The 18,624-nt window shown below is 47.9% G+C and overlaps 1 protein-coding gene across 3 annotated transcripts in view; it reads right to left on the reverse strand.

Moving 5' to 3' along the window:
- Positions 1-2,237: 2,237 nt before the first annotated feature.
- Positions 2,238-18,624, reverse strand: part of LOC119963817 (sideroflexin-5-like) — a 277,217-nt gene continuing 260,830 nt past the window's right edge. For all 3 annotated transcript variants that reach the window (XM_038793125.1, XM_038793126.1, XM_038793124.1), the window contains one exon: positions 2,238-3,432. In XM_038793125.1, the coding sequence (XP_038649053.1) occupies positions 3,355-3,432 (78 nt within the window). In that variant the 3' untranslated portion in view covers positions 2,238-3,354. The remainder of the gene's footprint in view (positions 3,433-18,624) is intronic.

Raw genomic sequence — 18,624 nt, forward strand, 5'->3', positions numbered from 1 at the left:
AATCCAGCCCCAGGTGTGTAGATGCGGGTCGTGCATTTGATGTAGTTTACAATGATTTCAGCAAAGCCTTTGACACGTCCGACATGGGAGACTTATGAAGAAGGCATATGGGATACAGGGGCATTTGATAAGGTGGACACAAAATAGGCTTAGTTTTAGGAGACAGAGGATGGTGACAGACGGCTGCTTTAGAGTCTGGAATCCAGTGCCCAGTGGCGTCCCACAGGGAATCCTTGCTGGGTCTCCTATGGTTTGTCATTTATACAAATGACATAGATGATAATGTGGGGGGTAGGATCAGTAAGTTCGCGGATTACACAATGATTGGGTGGGTGGTTAACAGTGAGGTTTAGTGGCTTGGGTTACGGGGAGATATAGACGGGATGGTCAAATGGGCAGATAAGTGGCAGATGGAATTTAACCCTGAAAAGTGTGAGGTGATACACTTTGGAAGGAGCAATTTAACAAGGAAGTATACTTTGAAAGATCTGACACTGGGAAGTTCTGAAGAATAAGGGAACTTGGCGCGTTTGTCCATAGATCTCTGAAGGCGGGAGGGAAGGTGATGAGAAAGGTACATGGGAACACTTGCCTTAATCATTCGAGACTTGGATTGCAAAAGCACTTTGGTGAGGCCACAGCTGGAGTACTGTGTGCAATTCTGGCCGCCACATTATAGGATGGATGTGTTTGCACTGGAGATTCACCAGGATGTTGCCTGGGATGGAACATTTATGTTCAGAAGAGAGGTTGGATAGGCTTGGGTGTTTTCTCTGGAGCAGAGAAGACTGAGGGGCGACCTGATTGAAGTGTATAAGATACAAGATTATGAGGGGCTTGGACAGAGTGGATAGGGAACAGCTGTTCCCTTAATTGAAGGGTCGATTATGAAGGGACACAAGTTAAAGGTGAGGGGCAGGAGGTTTGGGGAGGTTTGAAAAAAACTTTTTTAATCAAGAGGGTGGTGAGGGTCTGGAACGCACTGCCTGGGAGGGTGGCAGAAGCGAGTTGCCTCACATCCTTTAAAAGGAACATTCAAGGCTATGGGCCAAGTGCTGGCAAATAGGATTAGGTAGTTGGGTGTTTTTCATGCGTTGGTGCAGACTCCCCTCCAGTGCAATCACATCCGTTCTATAATGAGGCAACCGGAAATGAATGCTAACATTGTATTTGCTTTCCTAACTGCCGACTGTCAACCTTATGTTAACCTTAAGAAAATGCTGAACCAGGACTCCGAAGTCCGTTTGTGCTTCTGATTTCTGAAGAGATTCCCATTTAGAAAATGGGCTCAGCTTCTATTCTTTCTACTCAAGTGCACAGCGTCACACTTTTCCACATTGTATTCTATCTGCCACTTCTTTGCCCACTCTCCTAGCCTGTCCAGATCGTTCTACAGCCTCTCTGCTTTCTCAACACAACCTGTCCATCTACAGATCTTTGTATCATCTGCAAACTTGGCAACAATGCCCTCAGTTCCTTTTTCCAGATCTTTAATGTATATCGTGAATAGTTAGGGTCTCCACACAGACCCCCTGAGGCACACCACTAGTCACCGGCTGCCATCCTGAAAAAGACCCCTTTATCCCCACCGTGCCTTATACCATCGGCCAATCCTGTATCCATGCCAATACTGAGACGACAGACCTCCAACAACCACAAGTGTCTTTCTTTGTGCCAGATATAACTCCAGATGCCATTAACAGAGAAAATAAAGAGAAATACAAAGATTGATTGACTTCAATGATTATTTTATTATTTAATCACTCTCATTTAAAGTTAGACACTGATTCAATTCTGTTTAGTCACTGATTTTCACATTGTGCCAAAGTGGTTATACTGTGGTAGCTGTGGTATCAGGCTCTGGATTGCCACTGTGCATGTGTGCGATCTGTTTGACCACTGACATTGGCCAATTCATCCTTTATCTTGGGCTGACTGTCTGCTGGTTACCACTCTGTGCCGCAATGTCTGAACTCTACACCAATCCCAACATAAAAGGCAGCACGGTAGCATTGTGGATAGCACAATTGCTTCACAGCTCCAGGGTCCCAGGTTCGATTCCGGCTTGGGTCACTGTCTGTGCGGAGTCTGCACATCCTCCCCGTGTCTGCGTGGGTTTCCTCCGGGGGCTCCGGTTTCCTCCCACAGTCCAAAGATGTGCAGGTTAGGTGGATTGGCCATGATAAATTGCCCTTAGTGTCCAAAATTGCCCTTAGTGTTGGGTGGGGTTACTGGGTTATGGGGATAGGGTGGAGGTGTTGACCTTGGGTAGGGTGCTCTTTCCAAGAGCCGATGGAGACTCGATGGGCCGAATGTTCTTCTGCACTGTAAATTCTATGATAATCTATGATAAAAGCTGCCGCAGAGGTAAGCGTGTGTGAAATAATGGCATTGGCTGTGTTTAGAAATTATGGAAGACAATTACACGTGTTACCCTTTAAGACATTCTTGTCATTAACACTCGTCAAAAATATTAATCTGTATTCAGTTTGATTTTAGAATAAGTCATTGAGTGCAACTGCATCAACTGCTGTGACTGGGCCCTAAATCAAGGGGCTCACACATAGCTTTATGGCTGAGGAGGTTGTCTTCAGTTCTTCAAAGTTAAGAAGCCATTGCACCCAGTGCTGCCGCTCAACAATTCCAGTCACTTCCGTTTTTGGCGTAAATTGGTGCTGCTTTACCTGGAGGCCAGAGAGAAGTTGTGGACGAATTTGCATTGTGTCGGTTAGTCCTATCAATGTGAAGCTTTTATGGGTTCTCGTTGGAGGGGGCGTCGAAGGACAGTGTGAGGAAGCTGGATTAACACCGCTCACGTCATGGTTTGGAGCAAGGGAAACATGAGAAAATGGACAACTCTTCCAGTGTGAGGAGGGATGAACTTCCACAAATGGAATTAAAGGATTTGCGGATCTTGTGGGAAGCGGAGTTGAAGTAGATGAACAATCATAATCTTGTTGAATGGTTGAATGGCAGAGCAGGCTCGAAACGTCTACTACAACTTCTATTTATGTTCTAACGCGTTGCGTTGGACCATTTGGCATCAGCACCGGATGCAATGGGCTTTGGGGTGTGGCTATGCACCACGCTGGATGGCACATTCATAACATTAGTCAACACAAGTACGTATTCATTTCTAAATTGGATGCTGGTACGAGACTCCGTCAGTAACCCTTCTGGTAATGTAGTTTGGTGTTTCTGCTTGATTTTCAGACACCAGTAATTTATAAAAATAAGGTAAGAACCATCTCTTTCTGTGAATATTTCCTAATTATCACCAATCATTGATCATGATTAATCAGATTTCCTCTTCACTTCTGGAGTAGCTGCTGTTGCTTGGAGCAACACAGTCTGTCACAGCCCCTTATTATAAAAGACACACTTGTCAGAAGTCGCTATCTTGATCTCTGGCTCCAGTTTGGAAGTTTCAATCTGCAAGGTAAAAATGAAAGATCAGCACCAACAACTTGCGTTTCTCCAGTGATTTCAACGTAACAAAAGGCCTCAAGGAACTGCACAGGAGCATTATAAAACAAGAATAAGGCATCCAGTCACATAACAACATTTGAATCAAGTGGTCAGAAGCTCATTCAAAGAGGCAGGTTTTAAGATGCGTCTAAATAGAGGAGACAGAGACTGAGCGGGGATTTCCAGAGCTGAGGCCTTTACCCGCTAACGGCATCGATGGAGGAGTGATTAAAAAGCCGGGGTGCTTCAGAGGCCAGAAGAAGAAGGTGGGTTGTGGGGGTAGATATTACAGAGATGGGATAGGGGAGGGTAAGAGATGGACAGGGGTGGGGCAGGGAATGAAGCCATGGAGGGATTAGAAAACAAGGATGAGAATTTTCTAATCTAGATTTGTTAGACCTGCCAGAACAATGCTGGAATATTCACGTTCCAAGATAAAAAGGCATGGATAAATGTTTCAACAACGCACAAGCTGAGGCAGAGGAACTGGGGCAATGTTATTAGAAGCAGAAATTGGTGACATTAGTGATGATGCTGATACATGTACAAGCACTCAACATGACGCTTTTGTGTTGTACGTTAATTTCTTCTTGCCTCCCCCGAATGCACTGACTCAACCAGGTTCCACATGCCCTCCACTACCAAGCAAGCTTTCTTCAAAGCCGAGGTTCAGCAGTCTATTCGGCTGGGGAAGCCATGCCGCTTGTGTGCTTAGGCCTAACGTGGGTCAGAGCACACTAAGCGTCTGCTTTCTACCGGGGTATTGACCTAATACTGGCAACCCAACCTTGGTCTCCAAAGAGAACATTTAGGTTTGTAGAAAAACAATATTAGTGGCCCAATGTGTCTGTGCTGACACCAAAAGGGGCACTCAAAACAAATCCCACTGCCACACTCTCTCCCCATAGCCCTGTATCAAAACAAATCCCACTGCCACACTCTCTCCCCATAGCCCTGTATCAAAACAAATCCCACTGTCACACTCTCTCCCCATAGCCCTGTATCAAAACAAATCCCACTGCCCCACTCTCACCCCATAGCCCTGTATCAAAACAAATCCCACTGCCCCACTCTCTCCCCATAGCCCTGTATCAATCCCAAACTAATCCCACTGCCCCACTCTCCCCATAGCCCTGTGTCAATCCCAAACTAATCCCACTGTCCCACTCTCTCACCATAGCCCTGTATCAAAACAAATCCCATGGCCCCACTCTCACGCCATAGCCCTGTATCAAAACAAATCCCACGGCCCCACTCTCACCCTATAACCCTGTATCAAAACTAATCTCACGACCCCACTCTTACCCCATAGCCCACTATCAATCCCAAACTAATCTCTGCCACACTCACACCATAGCCCACTATCAATCCCAAACTAATCTCACTGCCACACTCACACCATAGCCCTGTATCAAAACATATCCCACTGACCCACTTGTAGTGATCTGTACATCTGTACATACATCTGCACATACACCAGGGACTGCAGACAGATGTAACAGCCACAGCACCACTAGAGACGGGTCCAACCCAAGGGAGGATCCGCCTCTTTGAGAAGCACAGAGCTAGTGAGCAGCAGCAGACAGAGACAGCTCAGCATAGGCAGTTTACCTCAGCTTCACTGGTCATACCTCTTGACTATTATATCTAGTTAAGCTCTGGAAACAGAACAAATCCATTGAATAAAGCATTTGTGTTAACTGGAAGTCTACAATCTTTATTCAGACTTAGAGAATGACATATGGTACCAGGTGTGATTTCAGAAAGCTAGCTAGACACCAGCCTCTGACACAACGAAAATAGCCCTACTGCTCTCAATAAGAGGGCATGGAGCTAGAGAAATCTATAATTGCTTTAATTACTTAGAAGGCGAGGACAACAGCAAAGTAGAAGTTATACTCAAAACATTTGCTGAACGCTGTAACGGTTGGTCCGGTGAGATGCTGGAAAGATTTAACTCTTGTCAGAGAACGGAGGGCCCATCTCTGATTTTATTACTCAATCTCAAGTTAATACCACAGGGCTGTGATTATGCTGATTTCAGAGACACTGTGATAATGCATCACTTAATTTCTGGACTATCTGATAAAAATTTGAAGGAAGAACTTTCACAAAATAAGCATCAAACTCTGGAAATCACTATACAAAAATGCCTTGCTTATGAACAAAAACAAAATCAGTACTTTGAGTCTCTACAAACACAGAATCATCATTTAGAAAACAAAATTGGTAAAAATGGAGCAAACACTCATCACGAGGCGGAGGCAGGGTTGAATCGGAGAAAGAAGGTACTGAGCGGCAGCCATCTTGGGAAAGGAACCGCACATGTTCAGTTGCGGAAAGAGGGCACAGTACAGGAAACTCGGTGTGCGCATGGGCAACCGAGTCCTACGCATGACGTCACGAGCGTCATGACGTCAGAGGACCAGGACCATGCCCACTTAAAAGGGAGATGCACGAAAATTAACAAAAAGAAATTTAAAGCTGCAAATCCCAATTTTCTTGCCTCAAAGACAGAACAATGCCTGAACTTACACCAGCAGTTAAAAATAACTTTCACAACACCCTGGAACAAGCAGTTAGCACCGCCCTAGAAGATGATATGGTCCTTGCAGAGTACGACTCAGATGAAGATTTCATCTTGGGAGATGGCTACCCCAGTACCAAATCCGAACCGCAAGTAGAGGTGTTGTACCGTGAAGACCCCGACGATGAGTTCTTCGGAATGGGGAATCTTCAGCCCAGCATATATGACATCCCAACTCGTGAGTGCAGGATTATGCTGCGGCCTGACACCAAGAAATAGAGAGTGGTCCCCGCACCACGAAGGGTCCCAGCCTCCACACAACAAGATGATTTGTTCATTGAACATGAAGAGAACGATCACAACTCCGAAACAAAAAGCGATGATTTGCCCAACAAACAATACACACAATACTGCTCAGACATGGCTGAGTTATTCAGAGATCCTGATCACAGCATCAGCAACACGGTTGAACAGCTCAATACAACTCTTCTCGTGGTAGATGAATCCAATACCATGGTGCCATGGCAGATGGTAGGTACACTGGATGACAGCAATACCCAAGACGAAGACGACGCCACACAGAGAGCACAGAACGACTCCGTTGAGAGAGCACAGATCAACTCTACAGCGAGAACACAGCACGACTCCACAGAGAGAGCGATGACAGACTCCACAGAGAGAGCGATGAAGGACTCCACTGAGAGAGCGATGACAAACTCCACAGAGAGAGCAATGGACTCCACAGAGAGAGCAATGAAGGAATCCAGAGAGAGAGAGCGATGACAGACTCTACAGAGAGAGCAATGAAGGACTCCACAGAGAGAGCAATGAAGGACTCCCCAGAGAAAGCGATGACAAACTCCAAGAGAGAGCAATGAAGGACTCTACAGAGAGAGCGATGAAGGACTCCACAAAAAGAGTGACGCAAGCCTCCACAGACAGCTCGATGACAGACTCAAAAATGGAAGCAAGCAAATACTCCATAGCAAACGCCATGCATGTACAAGACCATGAAGATCTATCAAGCTTATTTGAGCCACCAGAAGAAGACGCTAAATGTCTACCCACTGTATGTGAGACAAGTGACAAAGAAATCACAATTCCCATACAGAATGTGCAGCGAGACTGACATATCTCAGCTCGTCTGCACAGAAGCACTCAATAATCAGAGGACGGCCACCCATGAGTCCAGAGGGACCATGTCAATTGAAATCTTGAAGATTTTGACAAGGTGTCCACATCATTAAACTACTCATCAGCAAAGCAGCCGAGTCACGTTCCGACATCAACCTAGCTCTGTTATCATACCGGGCAACCCCATTGAGCTCACGACTGTCGCCAACGCAAATGCTCTTCGGCAGAGACATCCGGACAACCCTACCGGCAAAGCAATTCCGAGGCCCCGGCAACGCACCGGTTCTCGACGACATGCGGGCACTATGTTCCAAACAAAAACTATACTACGATCAACATGCGATCCCACTCAAGGCACTAACAATAGGTGACGCCATCAGAATCAGGGACCCAGAAGACGGATGGTCTGATTCAGCCACGGTGATCAGGCAGGAGGCACCGCGGTCCTACATTGTCAAATCGTCTGCGGGAGTACTTTTTCGCCGTAACCGCCGGGATCTATTATAGATTCGACCTACAGCGCCAGTATTTCCCACACCGGACTTGACCGAGTCCATTTGTTCACGTTCCTCGCCACATAACGCCAGACAGTACTCTTGATGACATCAAACCGTCATCCCTACCACCACCGTTAAGACACTCCAGCAGAAGCCGTAAGGCACCCGGCCGGCTAGATTTGTGACGACACTTCAACACACGCACAAGACGAATATGGACATTTCTCACAATGGACTCACAACACAGTTAATTGTTTCTGGATTACATTTATTATTTTCACAGTGTGTAGACTTGCATATTCTCACCACTTGTTATGTACAGTTTTCTTGAGGCCAGTCGAGAAAACATGTCCAATAAAGGGGGGGGGGATGTTGTGATCTGTACATACATTTGCATATACACCAGGGACTACAGACAGATGTAGCAGCCACAGCATCACTGGAGAGCAGCATCAGAGACGGGTATAAAGGGTCCAGCCCAAGGGAGGATGTGAGCAGCAGCAGACAGAGACAGCTCAGCATAGGCAGTTTCCCCTTGCTTCACTGGTCATACCTCTTGACTGTATTATATTTAGTTAAGTTCTGGAAACAGAAAGAACCCACTGAATAAAGTATTTGTGTTAACTGGAAGTCTACAATCTTTTTTCAGATTTAGAGAATAACATACCACTCTCACCCCATAGCCCTGCATCAATCACAAACTAATCTCACTGCCCCACTCTCACCCCATAGCCCTGTATCAATCACAAACTAATCTCACTACCCCACTCTCACCCCATAGCCCTGTATCAAAAAAATCCCACTGCCCCACTCGCTCCCCATATCCCTGTATCAATCCTAAACTAATCCCACTGCCCCACTCTCTTCCCATAGCCCTGTATCAATCCCAAAATAATCCCACTGCCCCACTCTCCCCCCATAGTCCTGTATCAATCCCAAACTAATCCCACTGCCCCACTCTCACCCCATAGCCTTGTATCAAAACTAATCCCACTGCCCCACTCTCTCCCCATAGCCTTGTATCAATCCCAAACTAACCCCACTGCTCCACTCGCTCCCCATATCCCTGTATAAATCCCAAACTAATCCCACTGTCCCACTCTCTCCCCATAGCCCTGTAACAATCCCAAACTAGTCCCACTGCCCCACTCTCTCCCCATAGCCCTTTATCAATCCCAAACTAATCCCACTGCTCCACTCGCTCCCCATATCCCTGTATCAACCTCAAACTAATCCCACTGCCCCGCTCTCACCCAATAACACTGTATTGAACCCAAGCTAATCCAACACCCACTCTCTCCCCATAGCCCTGTATTGAACACAGAGTAATCCCAATGTCCCACTCTCTCCCTATAGCCCTATATCGAACACAGACTAATCCCATTGACCTAGTTTGAAGTGGGTTTAATTTAGTGTTTCTCTGCCTGGAAATGTAAAACCTATATTTAGATTGATGCTGGACATAGGGGTTTGTATGTGTGGGGGTTGATTTCAATTCCAATTGTGATTCTATTGTGCTTAGAGAGGGTTATGGCATGAAGGATAAATAAACTAGCAGTGGGTTGCTTAGCAACTGGGGCCTTATAAAGCAGAGAAGCTTTTAAGTTTTAGTTTAGCTAATTTGATTGCAGTTGCAGTGAAAGAGAAGACAGCCCTCACAGCTCTGCTGGAAGCAATTGGTTTTAGAAAGCTAAAGAGGGAACATCTCTCTCAGCCTTGCTGGAAGAAAAGCTATACAATGGAGCAATGGTTAAGAAAACAGAAGCCAGAAACTTAAAGTCCAGCCAGTTAAGGAAACTAGCAAAATGAAGAGAAGTTTCCAAGACGCCTGGAGTTAACGGAACAGAGGAGACTGGGAACCAGACAGATTACTGTCCAGTAAAGTCACAGATAGTTGTAAGACATTGGATATATCTGCAGTAGTGCTGAGGTTTGTGAGAAAACACTACAGTTTACGAAGCATTATTTTGAAGAATTGTGGAAATCTGTGGTGTTTGTGTAAAAGCCTTTTAAATCAAAGGAAACCAAAAACATAAAAACACAGACATTAGGAGCAGGAGGAGGACATTGGGCCCTTCAAACCTTCTCAACCATTCATCACGATCATGGCTGATTGTCCAACTCAATACCCTAATTTCACTTTCCCCCCCCATATCCTTTAATCCCCTTCACCCTCAGAGCTACATCTAACTCCCTCGTAAAAACACACATTTTAGCCTCCACTGCCTCAAGTCATAGCATTAGGGGCTGGTTTAGCACAGTGGGCTAAACAGCTGGCTTGTAAAGCAGAGCAAGGGCAGCAGCACGGGTTCAATTCCCGTACCAGCCTCCCCGAACAGGCGCCATAAAATGGCGGCTAGGGGCTTTTCACAGTAACTTCATTGAAGCCTACTTGTCACAATAAGCGATTTGACCAGGGGCTGGTTTAGCACAGTGGGCTAAACAGCTGGCTTGTAATGAAGAACAAGGCCAGCAGCATGGGTTCAATTCCTGTAACGGCCTCCCCGAACAGGCGGCGGAATGTGGTGACCAGGGGCTTTTCACAGTAACTTCATTGAAGCCCACTTGTGACAATAAGCGATTATTATTATTATTAAATTCCACGGGTTCACCACTCTCTGGGTGATGAAATTTCTCCTCATCGCTATCCTAAAAGGTTTACCCTGTATCTTCGAACTTTGACCTCCAATTCTGGACACCTCCATCATCAGAAACATCTTTCCTGCCTCTACCCTGTCTAGTCCTGTTAAATTTTACAGGTTTCTGTGAGAGTCCACCTTATTCTTCTGAACTCCAGCAATACAATCTTAACTGACTTAATCTCCCCTCTCACATCAGTCCCGCCATCCCAGGAATCAGTCTGGTAAACGTTCTCTGCACTCTGTCTATAGCAAGAACATCCTTCCTTGCGTGGTACGGGGGCACAATGGCTAGCACTGATTCCTCACAGCGCCAGGGACCCGGGTTCAATTTCAGCCTTGGGTGACTGCCTGTGCTGAGTTTGCACGTTCTCCCCGTGTCTGAGCGGGTTTCCTCCGGGTGCTCTGGTTTCCTTTCGCAGTCCAAAGATGTGCAGGTTAGGTGGATTGGCCAGGATAAATTGTCCCTTAGTATCCAACGGTTAGGTGAGGTTATGGGGTTACAGAGATAGGGCGAGGAGTGGGTCGAGGTAGAGTGCTTTTCAGAGGGTCGGTGTAGACTCGATGGGCTGAATGGCCTCCGTGGTATTATGAATAGGGGTATTACGGTACCTGGGAGTGTGAGCTGCCATTGGTGCAGAGGACCCGCTGCCCATTGGTCCAGGTATCGTGTGCCTCGGCTCAGAGAAAGGTAGCTCCGCCTATGAGGCGGGGTATAAGAACCCGTGTTCCCCGGCAGCCAGCCATTCTTCTGTACGTCTGCTGCCGGGTCCACTTCTTGCGAATTAAAGCCTTTCATTCAGACTTCATCTACGTTGCGTGCATCAACCTCCTTCTGCACTGTAGGGATTCTATGATTCCTCAGATAAGGAGACAAAAACTGCGCACAATATTACAGGTGTGGCCTCACCAAAGCCCTGTATAACAGCAGCAGGACATCCCTGCTCCTGTACTCAAATCCTCTCGCTATGAATGCCAGCATACCATTCGCCTTCTTTATCACCTGCTGCACCTGCATGCTTACCTTCAATGACTGGTGTACGAGGACACCCAGGTCTCGTTGCACATTCCCCTCTCTCAACTACAGTAATTCAAGTCATAATCTCCTTCCTGGTTTTGCTTCCAAAGTGGATAACCTCACATTTATCCACATTTTACTGCATCTGCCATTCATTTGCCCACTCACTCAGCCTGTCCAAATCCCACTGAAGGATCTCTACATCCTCCTCACATCTCATCCTTCAATCCAGCTTTGTGTCATCTGCAAATTTGGAGATATTGCATTTAGTTCCCTGACCTAAATCATTAATATATATTGTGAATAGCTGGGGTCCCAGCACCGATCCCGATGGTACCCCACTCGTCACTGCCTGCCATTTGGAAAGAGACCTGTTAATCCCTGTTCTTTGTTGCCTGTCTTCCAACCAGTTTTCTATCCATCTCAATTCACTACCCCTAATCCCATGCACATTAATCTCTTACCTGGGACTTTGTCGAAAGTCTTCTGAAAGTCCAAATAAATCACATCCACTGACTCCCCCTTATCAACTCTACTAGTTACATCCTCAAAAATTCCAGTAGATTTGTCAAGCATCGCTTTCCATTTTTAAATCCTTGCTGACTCCGTCCGATCCTGCCATTATTCTCTAAATACTCGACAATGGATTCAAGAATTTTCCCCACTACCAACGTCAGGTTGACTGCTCTATAATTCCTTGTTTTCTCATTACCTACCTTATTAAATAGTGCAGTAAGAAGTCTTACAACACAGGTTAAAGTCCAACAGCTTTGTTTCAAACACTAGCTTTCGGAGCACTGCTCCTGCCTCAGGTGCTTCGAAAGCTAGTGTTCAAAACAAACATGTTGGACTTTAACCTGGTGTTGTAAGACTTCTTACTGTGCTCACCCCAGTCCAACGCCGGCTTCTCCACATCATATTAAATAATGGAGTTAAATTTGCTACCCTCCATTATGCAGCAGCTGTTCCAGAGTCTATAGAATCTTGGACGATGCCCAATACTGCATCCACTATTTCTACAGCCAGTTCCTTAAGCACTCTGGGATGTAGATTACCATATCCTGGAGATCTATCCACCCTCAATTTCCCCAACACCATGGGCGGGATTCTCCCATACCCGGCGGGACGGAGTGGCGTGAACCACTCCGGCGTCAGGCCGCCCCAAAGGTGTGGAATCCACCGCACATTCAAGGGCCAGGCCCGCCCTGGTGTGGTTGGCGCCCTGCCAGCCGGCAGGATAGGGGCCTGGCACCATGCCAACCGGCGCCAAAGTGCCTCTACCGGCCGGTGCGAGTTGGCACATGTGCGGGAGCACCAGCACGTGCTGGCGTCATCTCCGCGCATGCGCACAGGAATTCACTTCCGCTTTGGCCATCGCGGAGGACCACAACGGCCGATGCGGAAGGAATAGAGTGCCCCCACGGGACAGGCCCGCCCGCGGATCGGTGGGCCTAGACCGCGGACCAGGCCACGGTGGGGGCACCTCCCGGGGCCAGATCCCCCCGCGACCCCCCAGGAACACCGGAGCCCGCCCTCGCCGCCAGTACGGGACCTACGCTGATATACGCCGGCGGGACCGGCTACAAGTGGGTGGGACTTCGGCCCATCGCGGGCCGGAGAATTCGGGCGGCCCCAGCGCCCATTGAGACGCGCCAGACCCCGCCATTCTCCGAGGCGGGCGGTGCGACTCACGCCATGCCGGTTTTTGGGGGGAGGGAGAATTGGCAGAATGGAGGGGGCGGGATTCATGACGACCCCCGGCGATTCTCTCACCCGGCGGGGGGGGGGGGGGGGGGGGGGGGGGGGGGGGGTCGGAGAATCCCGCCCCATTTCTCCACGAGGCTGAAGGGTGAGGTGTGAAACCTGAAAGTGAAACCTTGATGGAAGTAGTGGAGGGAAAGCATCATTTCAAAGGAGATTTGAAAGTGCGACTCTTTGACAGCAGAATTTGAAAATGTGCGTGTGGAAGGCGGAGCTCAGTGAGAGAAGGTGGCTCACCGTATAAGGATCATCTGGGGGGGTGGGGTGGGGGAGGGGTGCTGAGTGTATTTGTTAAACTCAGGGTCGAGTAAAGGAGCTTCATATAATCAATTTTTTAAGTTGAATATATTTTTTATTTCTTGTTGTTAAAACTAATTGGTGGTCCGGTGACTCTATTCCTCCATTTTTTATTGAAAAAGTAAAAGTTGAGGCACTGTTCCATTCTAGGATCTTCCCATCTATTTATAACATCAATTACGATCATGGCATGATCCCAAACAATCCCTCTACCCTACTCTCCCCCCAGAGCCTACATCAGTGAAAAACAAAATACCACTGTCCCAAACCTCTCCCCATAGCCCTCGATCAATCCCAAAATAATTGCACTGTTCCACTCTCTCCCCATGGCCATGGATCAATCCCAAACTAATCCCACTGTTCCACTCTATCCCCATGGCCCTGTATCAATCCCAAACTAATCCCACTTCCCCACTCTCTCCCCATGGCCCTGTATCAATCCCAAACTAATCCCACTGCCCCACTCTCCCCCAAAGCCCTGTATCAATCCCAAACTAATCCCACTGCCCCATTGTCTCTCCATAGCCCTGTATCAATCCCAAACTATTCCCACTGCCCCAATCTCTCCCCATAGCCCTGTGTCAAACCCAAACTAATCCCACTGCCCCACTCTCTCCCCCTATCCCGGTATCAATCCCAAGCTAATCCCACTGCCCCTTTCTCCTCATAGGCCTGTATCAATCCTAAACTAATCCCATTGCCCCGCTATCTCCCCATAGCCCTGTATCAATCCCAAACTAATCCCACTGCCCCACTCTCTCCCCATAGCCCTGTATCAATCCCAAACTAACCCCACTGTCCCACTCTCTCCCCATAGCCCTGTATCAATCCCAAACTAATACCACTGCCCCTCTCTTTCGCCATAGCCCTGTATCGATCCCAAAATAATCTTACTGCCCACTCTCTCCCCATATCCCTGTATCAATCCCAAAAATAATCTCACTGCCACACTCTCTCTCCATATCCCTGTATCAATCCAAAACTAATCCCATTGCTCCACTCTCTCCCAATATCCCTGTATCAATCCCAAACTAATAAGAACATAAGGACATAAGAACTAGGAGCAGGAGTAGGCCATCTGGCCCCTCGAGCCTGCTAGCGCCAGTACCTCCTTTCTCAGGTAAGGAGACCAAAACTGAACACAATAACACAATACTCCAGGTGTGGCCTCACTAACACATTATACAGTTGCAGCATAACCTCGCTAGTCTTAAATTCCATCCCTCTAGCAATAAAGGACAAAACTCCATTCGCCTTCTTAATCACCTGTTGCATCTGTAAACCAACTCGTTGCAACTCATGCACTAGCACACCCAGGTCTCTCTGCACAGCAGCATGTTTTAATATTTTATCATTGAAATAATCCCACTGTCCCGTTCTCTCCCCATATCCCTGTATCAATCACAAACTCATCCCATTGTCCCACTCTCTCCCCACAGCCCTACATCAGGGCTAAATGAAATCCCACTGTGCCACCCTCTCTCCATGGCCCTGTATCAATTCAAGACGAATCCCAGAGCATCAGTGCTTTCAGTCAGTTTTTGATATCATGTGGGGTGAATGGAATTGGCTGCCGGCTGAGATGTTGGGGACCTCAGGAGAAGGTCCAGATGGATCATCCAGACAACAGTTCTGGTTGCAAATGCTTCAGCCTTATCTTTTGCACTGATGTGTTGGGCTCCTCAGTTATTGAGGGGGAATATTTGTGGAGCCTTCTTCTCCCATTAGTTGTTCTATTGTCCACCACCATTCATGCCTGGATACGTCAGGACTGCAGTGCTTCGATCTGATCCATTAGCTGTGGTGTTGCTTAGCTCCGTCTGTCACTTGCTGCTTCTGTTATTTGGTACACAAGTAGTCCTGTGTTGTAGCTCCAGCAGGTTGCCATCTCATGTTTTTAGATGTGCCTAGTGTTGCTCTTGACATGCCCTCCTGCACTCTTCACTCCGTAGCTTGATGATATAGTTGGGGATATGCGGGCCACGAGGTTCCAGATTGTGGTTCAATCCTGCTGCTGCTGATGGCCCACAGCACCTCATGGATGCCCAGTTTTGAATTGCCAAATTTGTTTCAAAATCCATCCTATTTAGCATGGTGGCAGTGCCACACAACATGATGGAGAGCACCTTCAATGTGAAAGCCATGCGTTGTCTCAAACAAGCATCGTGTGCTGTTTACTTCTGCCAATACTATTGTGGACAGATGGATCTGTGACATGTAGACTGGTGAGGATATGGCCAAGTATCGTTTCCTTGTTTGTTCCCTCACCACCTGCCCAGACCCAGTATAGTAGCTATGTCCTTTAAGACTCAGTCAGCTTGATCAGTAGTGGTGGTACTGAGCCACTCTTGGTGATAAGACATTGAAGTGCCCTATAGTGCCCTATTGCCACCCTCACGCTTCTTCATAATGGTGTTTCAGCAAGGAAGAATACTCATTCATCCTCTGAGGAGAGGTGGGATCGGAGGTCGGGATATAGTAACCAGCAGGAGGTTTCCTTGCCCATATTTGACCTGGTGCTTGATCTCATGAGACTTCAGAGTGTCCAGACTCTCTCGCTCTCTCGTGATAATCTTAATTTCACAATAACCTTTCTCTTTCTTGCCCTTACTCCCCAATCCCTGCCTCTCCTGATAATGACACATTCTTTGGGTACAACTCCTGTTACTGGGTTCCTCATTGCAGTTAAATCACCGAATCCAACCAGCACCCATTGTCCACATAAAGGCAGAGCAAGAACAGAATCATTTGTCCCCCACTAACCTTTGGATGCTGAAGCCGAATATCAGAATCAATTCCTCCAACCCCACTTTGGTTGAGAATCATTAATTTCACTCAGGCAAAGAACTAAAGTTCTGACTTTGCAAACTCTGGGGGCGATTCTCCGAGCCTTGCGGCGGGCCGGAGAATCGGCGCAACCGCGCACCGACGCGCGATTCTCCGCAGTGAGGCAAATCGGCACCATTTGAGCCCGCGCGTTTGACGCTGGAATCGGCAGGGCCGCCGATTCTCCGGCCCGGATGGGCCTAGCGGCCACGTGGATACGACAGAGTCCTACCGCCGCTGTTCACCCCTGGTCGCTGCCGGCGGGAACTCTGCGCGAAGGGTCGGGGGGGGGTGGGGGGGGGGGGTTGTGGGGCGGGGAAAAGTGCTCCTTCACTGGAGGGGGCCTCCGATGGGGTCTGGCCCGTGATCGGGGCCCACCGATCGGCGGGCTGGCCTCTACGCCCTGGGCCTACTTTCTTGCGCGTCCGGTCCCTGAACACCGGCGCCATGTTGAGTCGGGGCCAGCACGCAGGAGAAGTCCCCCGTGCATGCGCAGGTTAGCGCGCTGTCCATTTGACGCCGGGAAAGGAGGCTGGAGTGGCGTGAAATGTTCCAGCACCGTGCTGGTCCCCCGTGGGGGCCAGAATTGGTCGTCCCCGTGCCCGTTTCGCACCGTCGTGTTCACAACGGCGCGAACACTTGGGCTCCATTTTGGAGAATCGCCCCCTCTATGTCCTATTCAACCAAGCTGAGATCTGATCCCATATCCTTTCTATCATCCGTAGAATCCCTATTGCACTAAAAGAGGCCATTCGGCCCATCTAGCCTGCATGACCCTCCAAAAGAGCCCTCTACCTAGGCTCACTGCCCTGCTCTATACCCATAGCCCTGCTCATTGATCATGGTCAACCCACCTATTCTGCACATCTATGGACTGTGGGAGGAAACCCACGTAGCCACGAGGAGAACGTGCAGACTCCACAAAGTCGCTCAAAACCAGAATTGAACTTGGGTCCCTGGCGCTGTGAGGGAACAGTGCCGACTTCTGTGCCGCTGCCGCATAAAAATGTTTTATTTTCACCCACATAACATAATCTGTGTCTATCCATAGTCCATCCCATCTGCTGTTGAAGCTCTCATTTGTATCTTTTTCACCACCAGATTCGACTATTTCAACATAGTCCCCCCCCACTACGCCGAAACCCCATAATCCTCAGCAAATCCAACGCTGTTTCCTGTATTTTTTCAGTAAGAAGTCTTACAGCACCAGGTTAAAGTCCAACATGTTTGTTTCAAACACTAACTTTCGGAGCACTGCTCCTTCCTCAGGTGAAGGGGACATAGCCTCAAAATAAGGGGAAGTAGATTTAGGACTGAGTTTAGGAGGAACTTCTTCACCCAAAGGGTTGTGAATCTATGGAATTCCTTGCCCAGTGAAGCAGTTGAGGCTCCTTCAGTACATGTTTTTAAGATAAAGATAGTTTTTTGAAGAATAAAGGGATTAAGGGTTATGGTGTTCGGGCCGGAAAGTGGAGCTGAGTCCACAAAAGATCAGCCATGATCTAATTGAATGGCGGAGCAGGCTCGAGGGGCCAGATGGCCTACTCCTGCTCCTAGTTCTTATGTTCTTATGAATGTGCTCCGAAAGTTAGTGTTTGAAACAAACCTGTTGGACTTTAACCTGGTGTTGTAAGACTTCTTATTGTGCTCACCCCAGTCCAACACCGGCATCTCCACATCCTGTATTTTTTCAACTGGCCGTTTCTTGACTGACCTTAACTTGTTGCTTTTCTGCTTGCTGATATACTCTTTCCCATTTACTTGCTGATTTTCCGTCTCTCTCTGCTCCAATTGTGATTCCCTCCTCTCCTTGCTGACACGGGAGTGCAGTGGCTGCAGGCTGGTTGGATTGGATTGGATTGGATTTGTTTATTGTCACGTGTACCGAGGTACAGTGAAAAGTATTTTTCTGCAAGCAGCTCAACAGATCATTCAGTACATGGGAAGAAAAGGGAATTAAACAGAATTCAAGAAAATACATGAGAATACATAATAGGGCAACACAAGATATACAATGTAACTACATAAGCATTGGCATCGGATGAAGCAGACACGGGTGTAGTGTTAATGAGGTCAGTCCATAAGAGGGTCATTTAGGAGCCTGGTGACAGTGGGGAAGAAGCTGTTTTTGAGTCTGTTTGTCCGTGTTCTCAGACTTCTGAATCTCCTGCCCGATGGAAGAAGTTGGAAAAGTGAGTAAGCCGGGTGGGAGGGATCCTTGATTATGCTGCCTGCTTTCCCCCGGCAGCGGGAGGTGTAGATGGAATCAATGGATGGGAGGCAGGTTCGTGTGATGGACTGGGCGGTGTTCACGACTCTCTGAAGTTCCTTGCGGTCCTGGGCCGAGCAGTTGCCATACCAGGCTGTGATGCAGCCCGATAGGATGCTCTTTATAGTGCATCTGTAAAAGTTGGTAAGGGTTAATGTGGACATGCTGAATTTCCTTAGTTTCCTGAG

Source organism: Scyliorhinus canicula, chromosome 3, assembly GCF_902713615.1.
Source record: "Scyliorhinus canicula chromosome 3, sScyCan1.1, whole genome shotgun sequence".
NCBI classification, from domain to species: domain Eukaryota; kingdom Metazoa; phylum Chordata; class Chondrichthyes; order Carcharhiniformes; family Scyliorhinidae; genus Scyliorhinus; species Scyliorhinus canicula.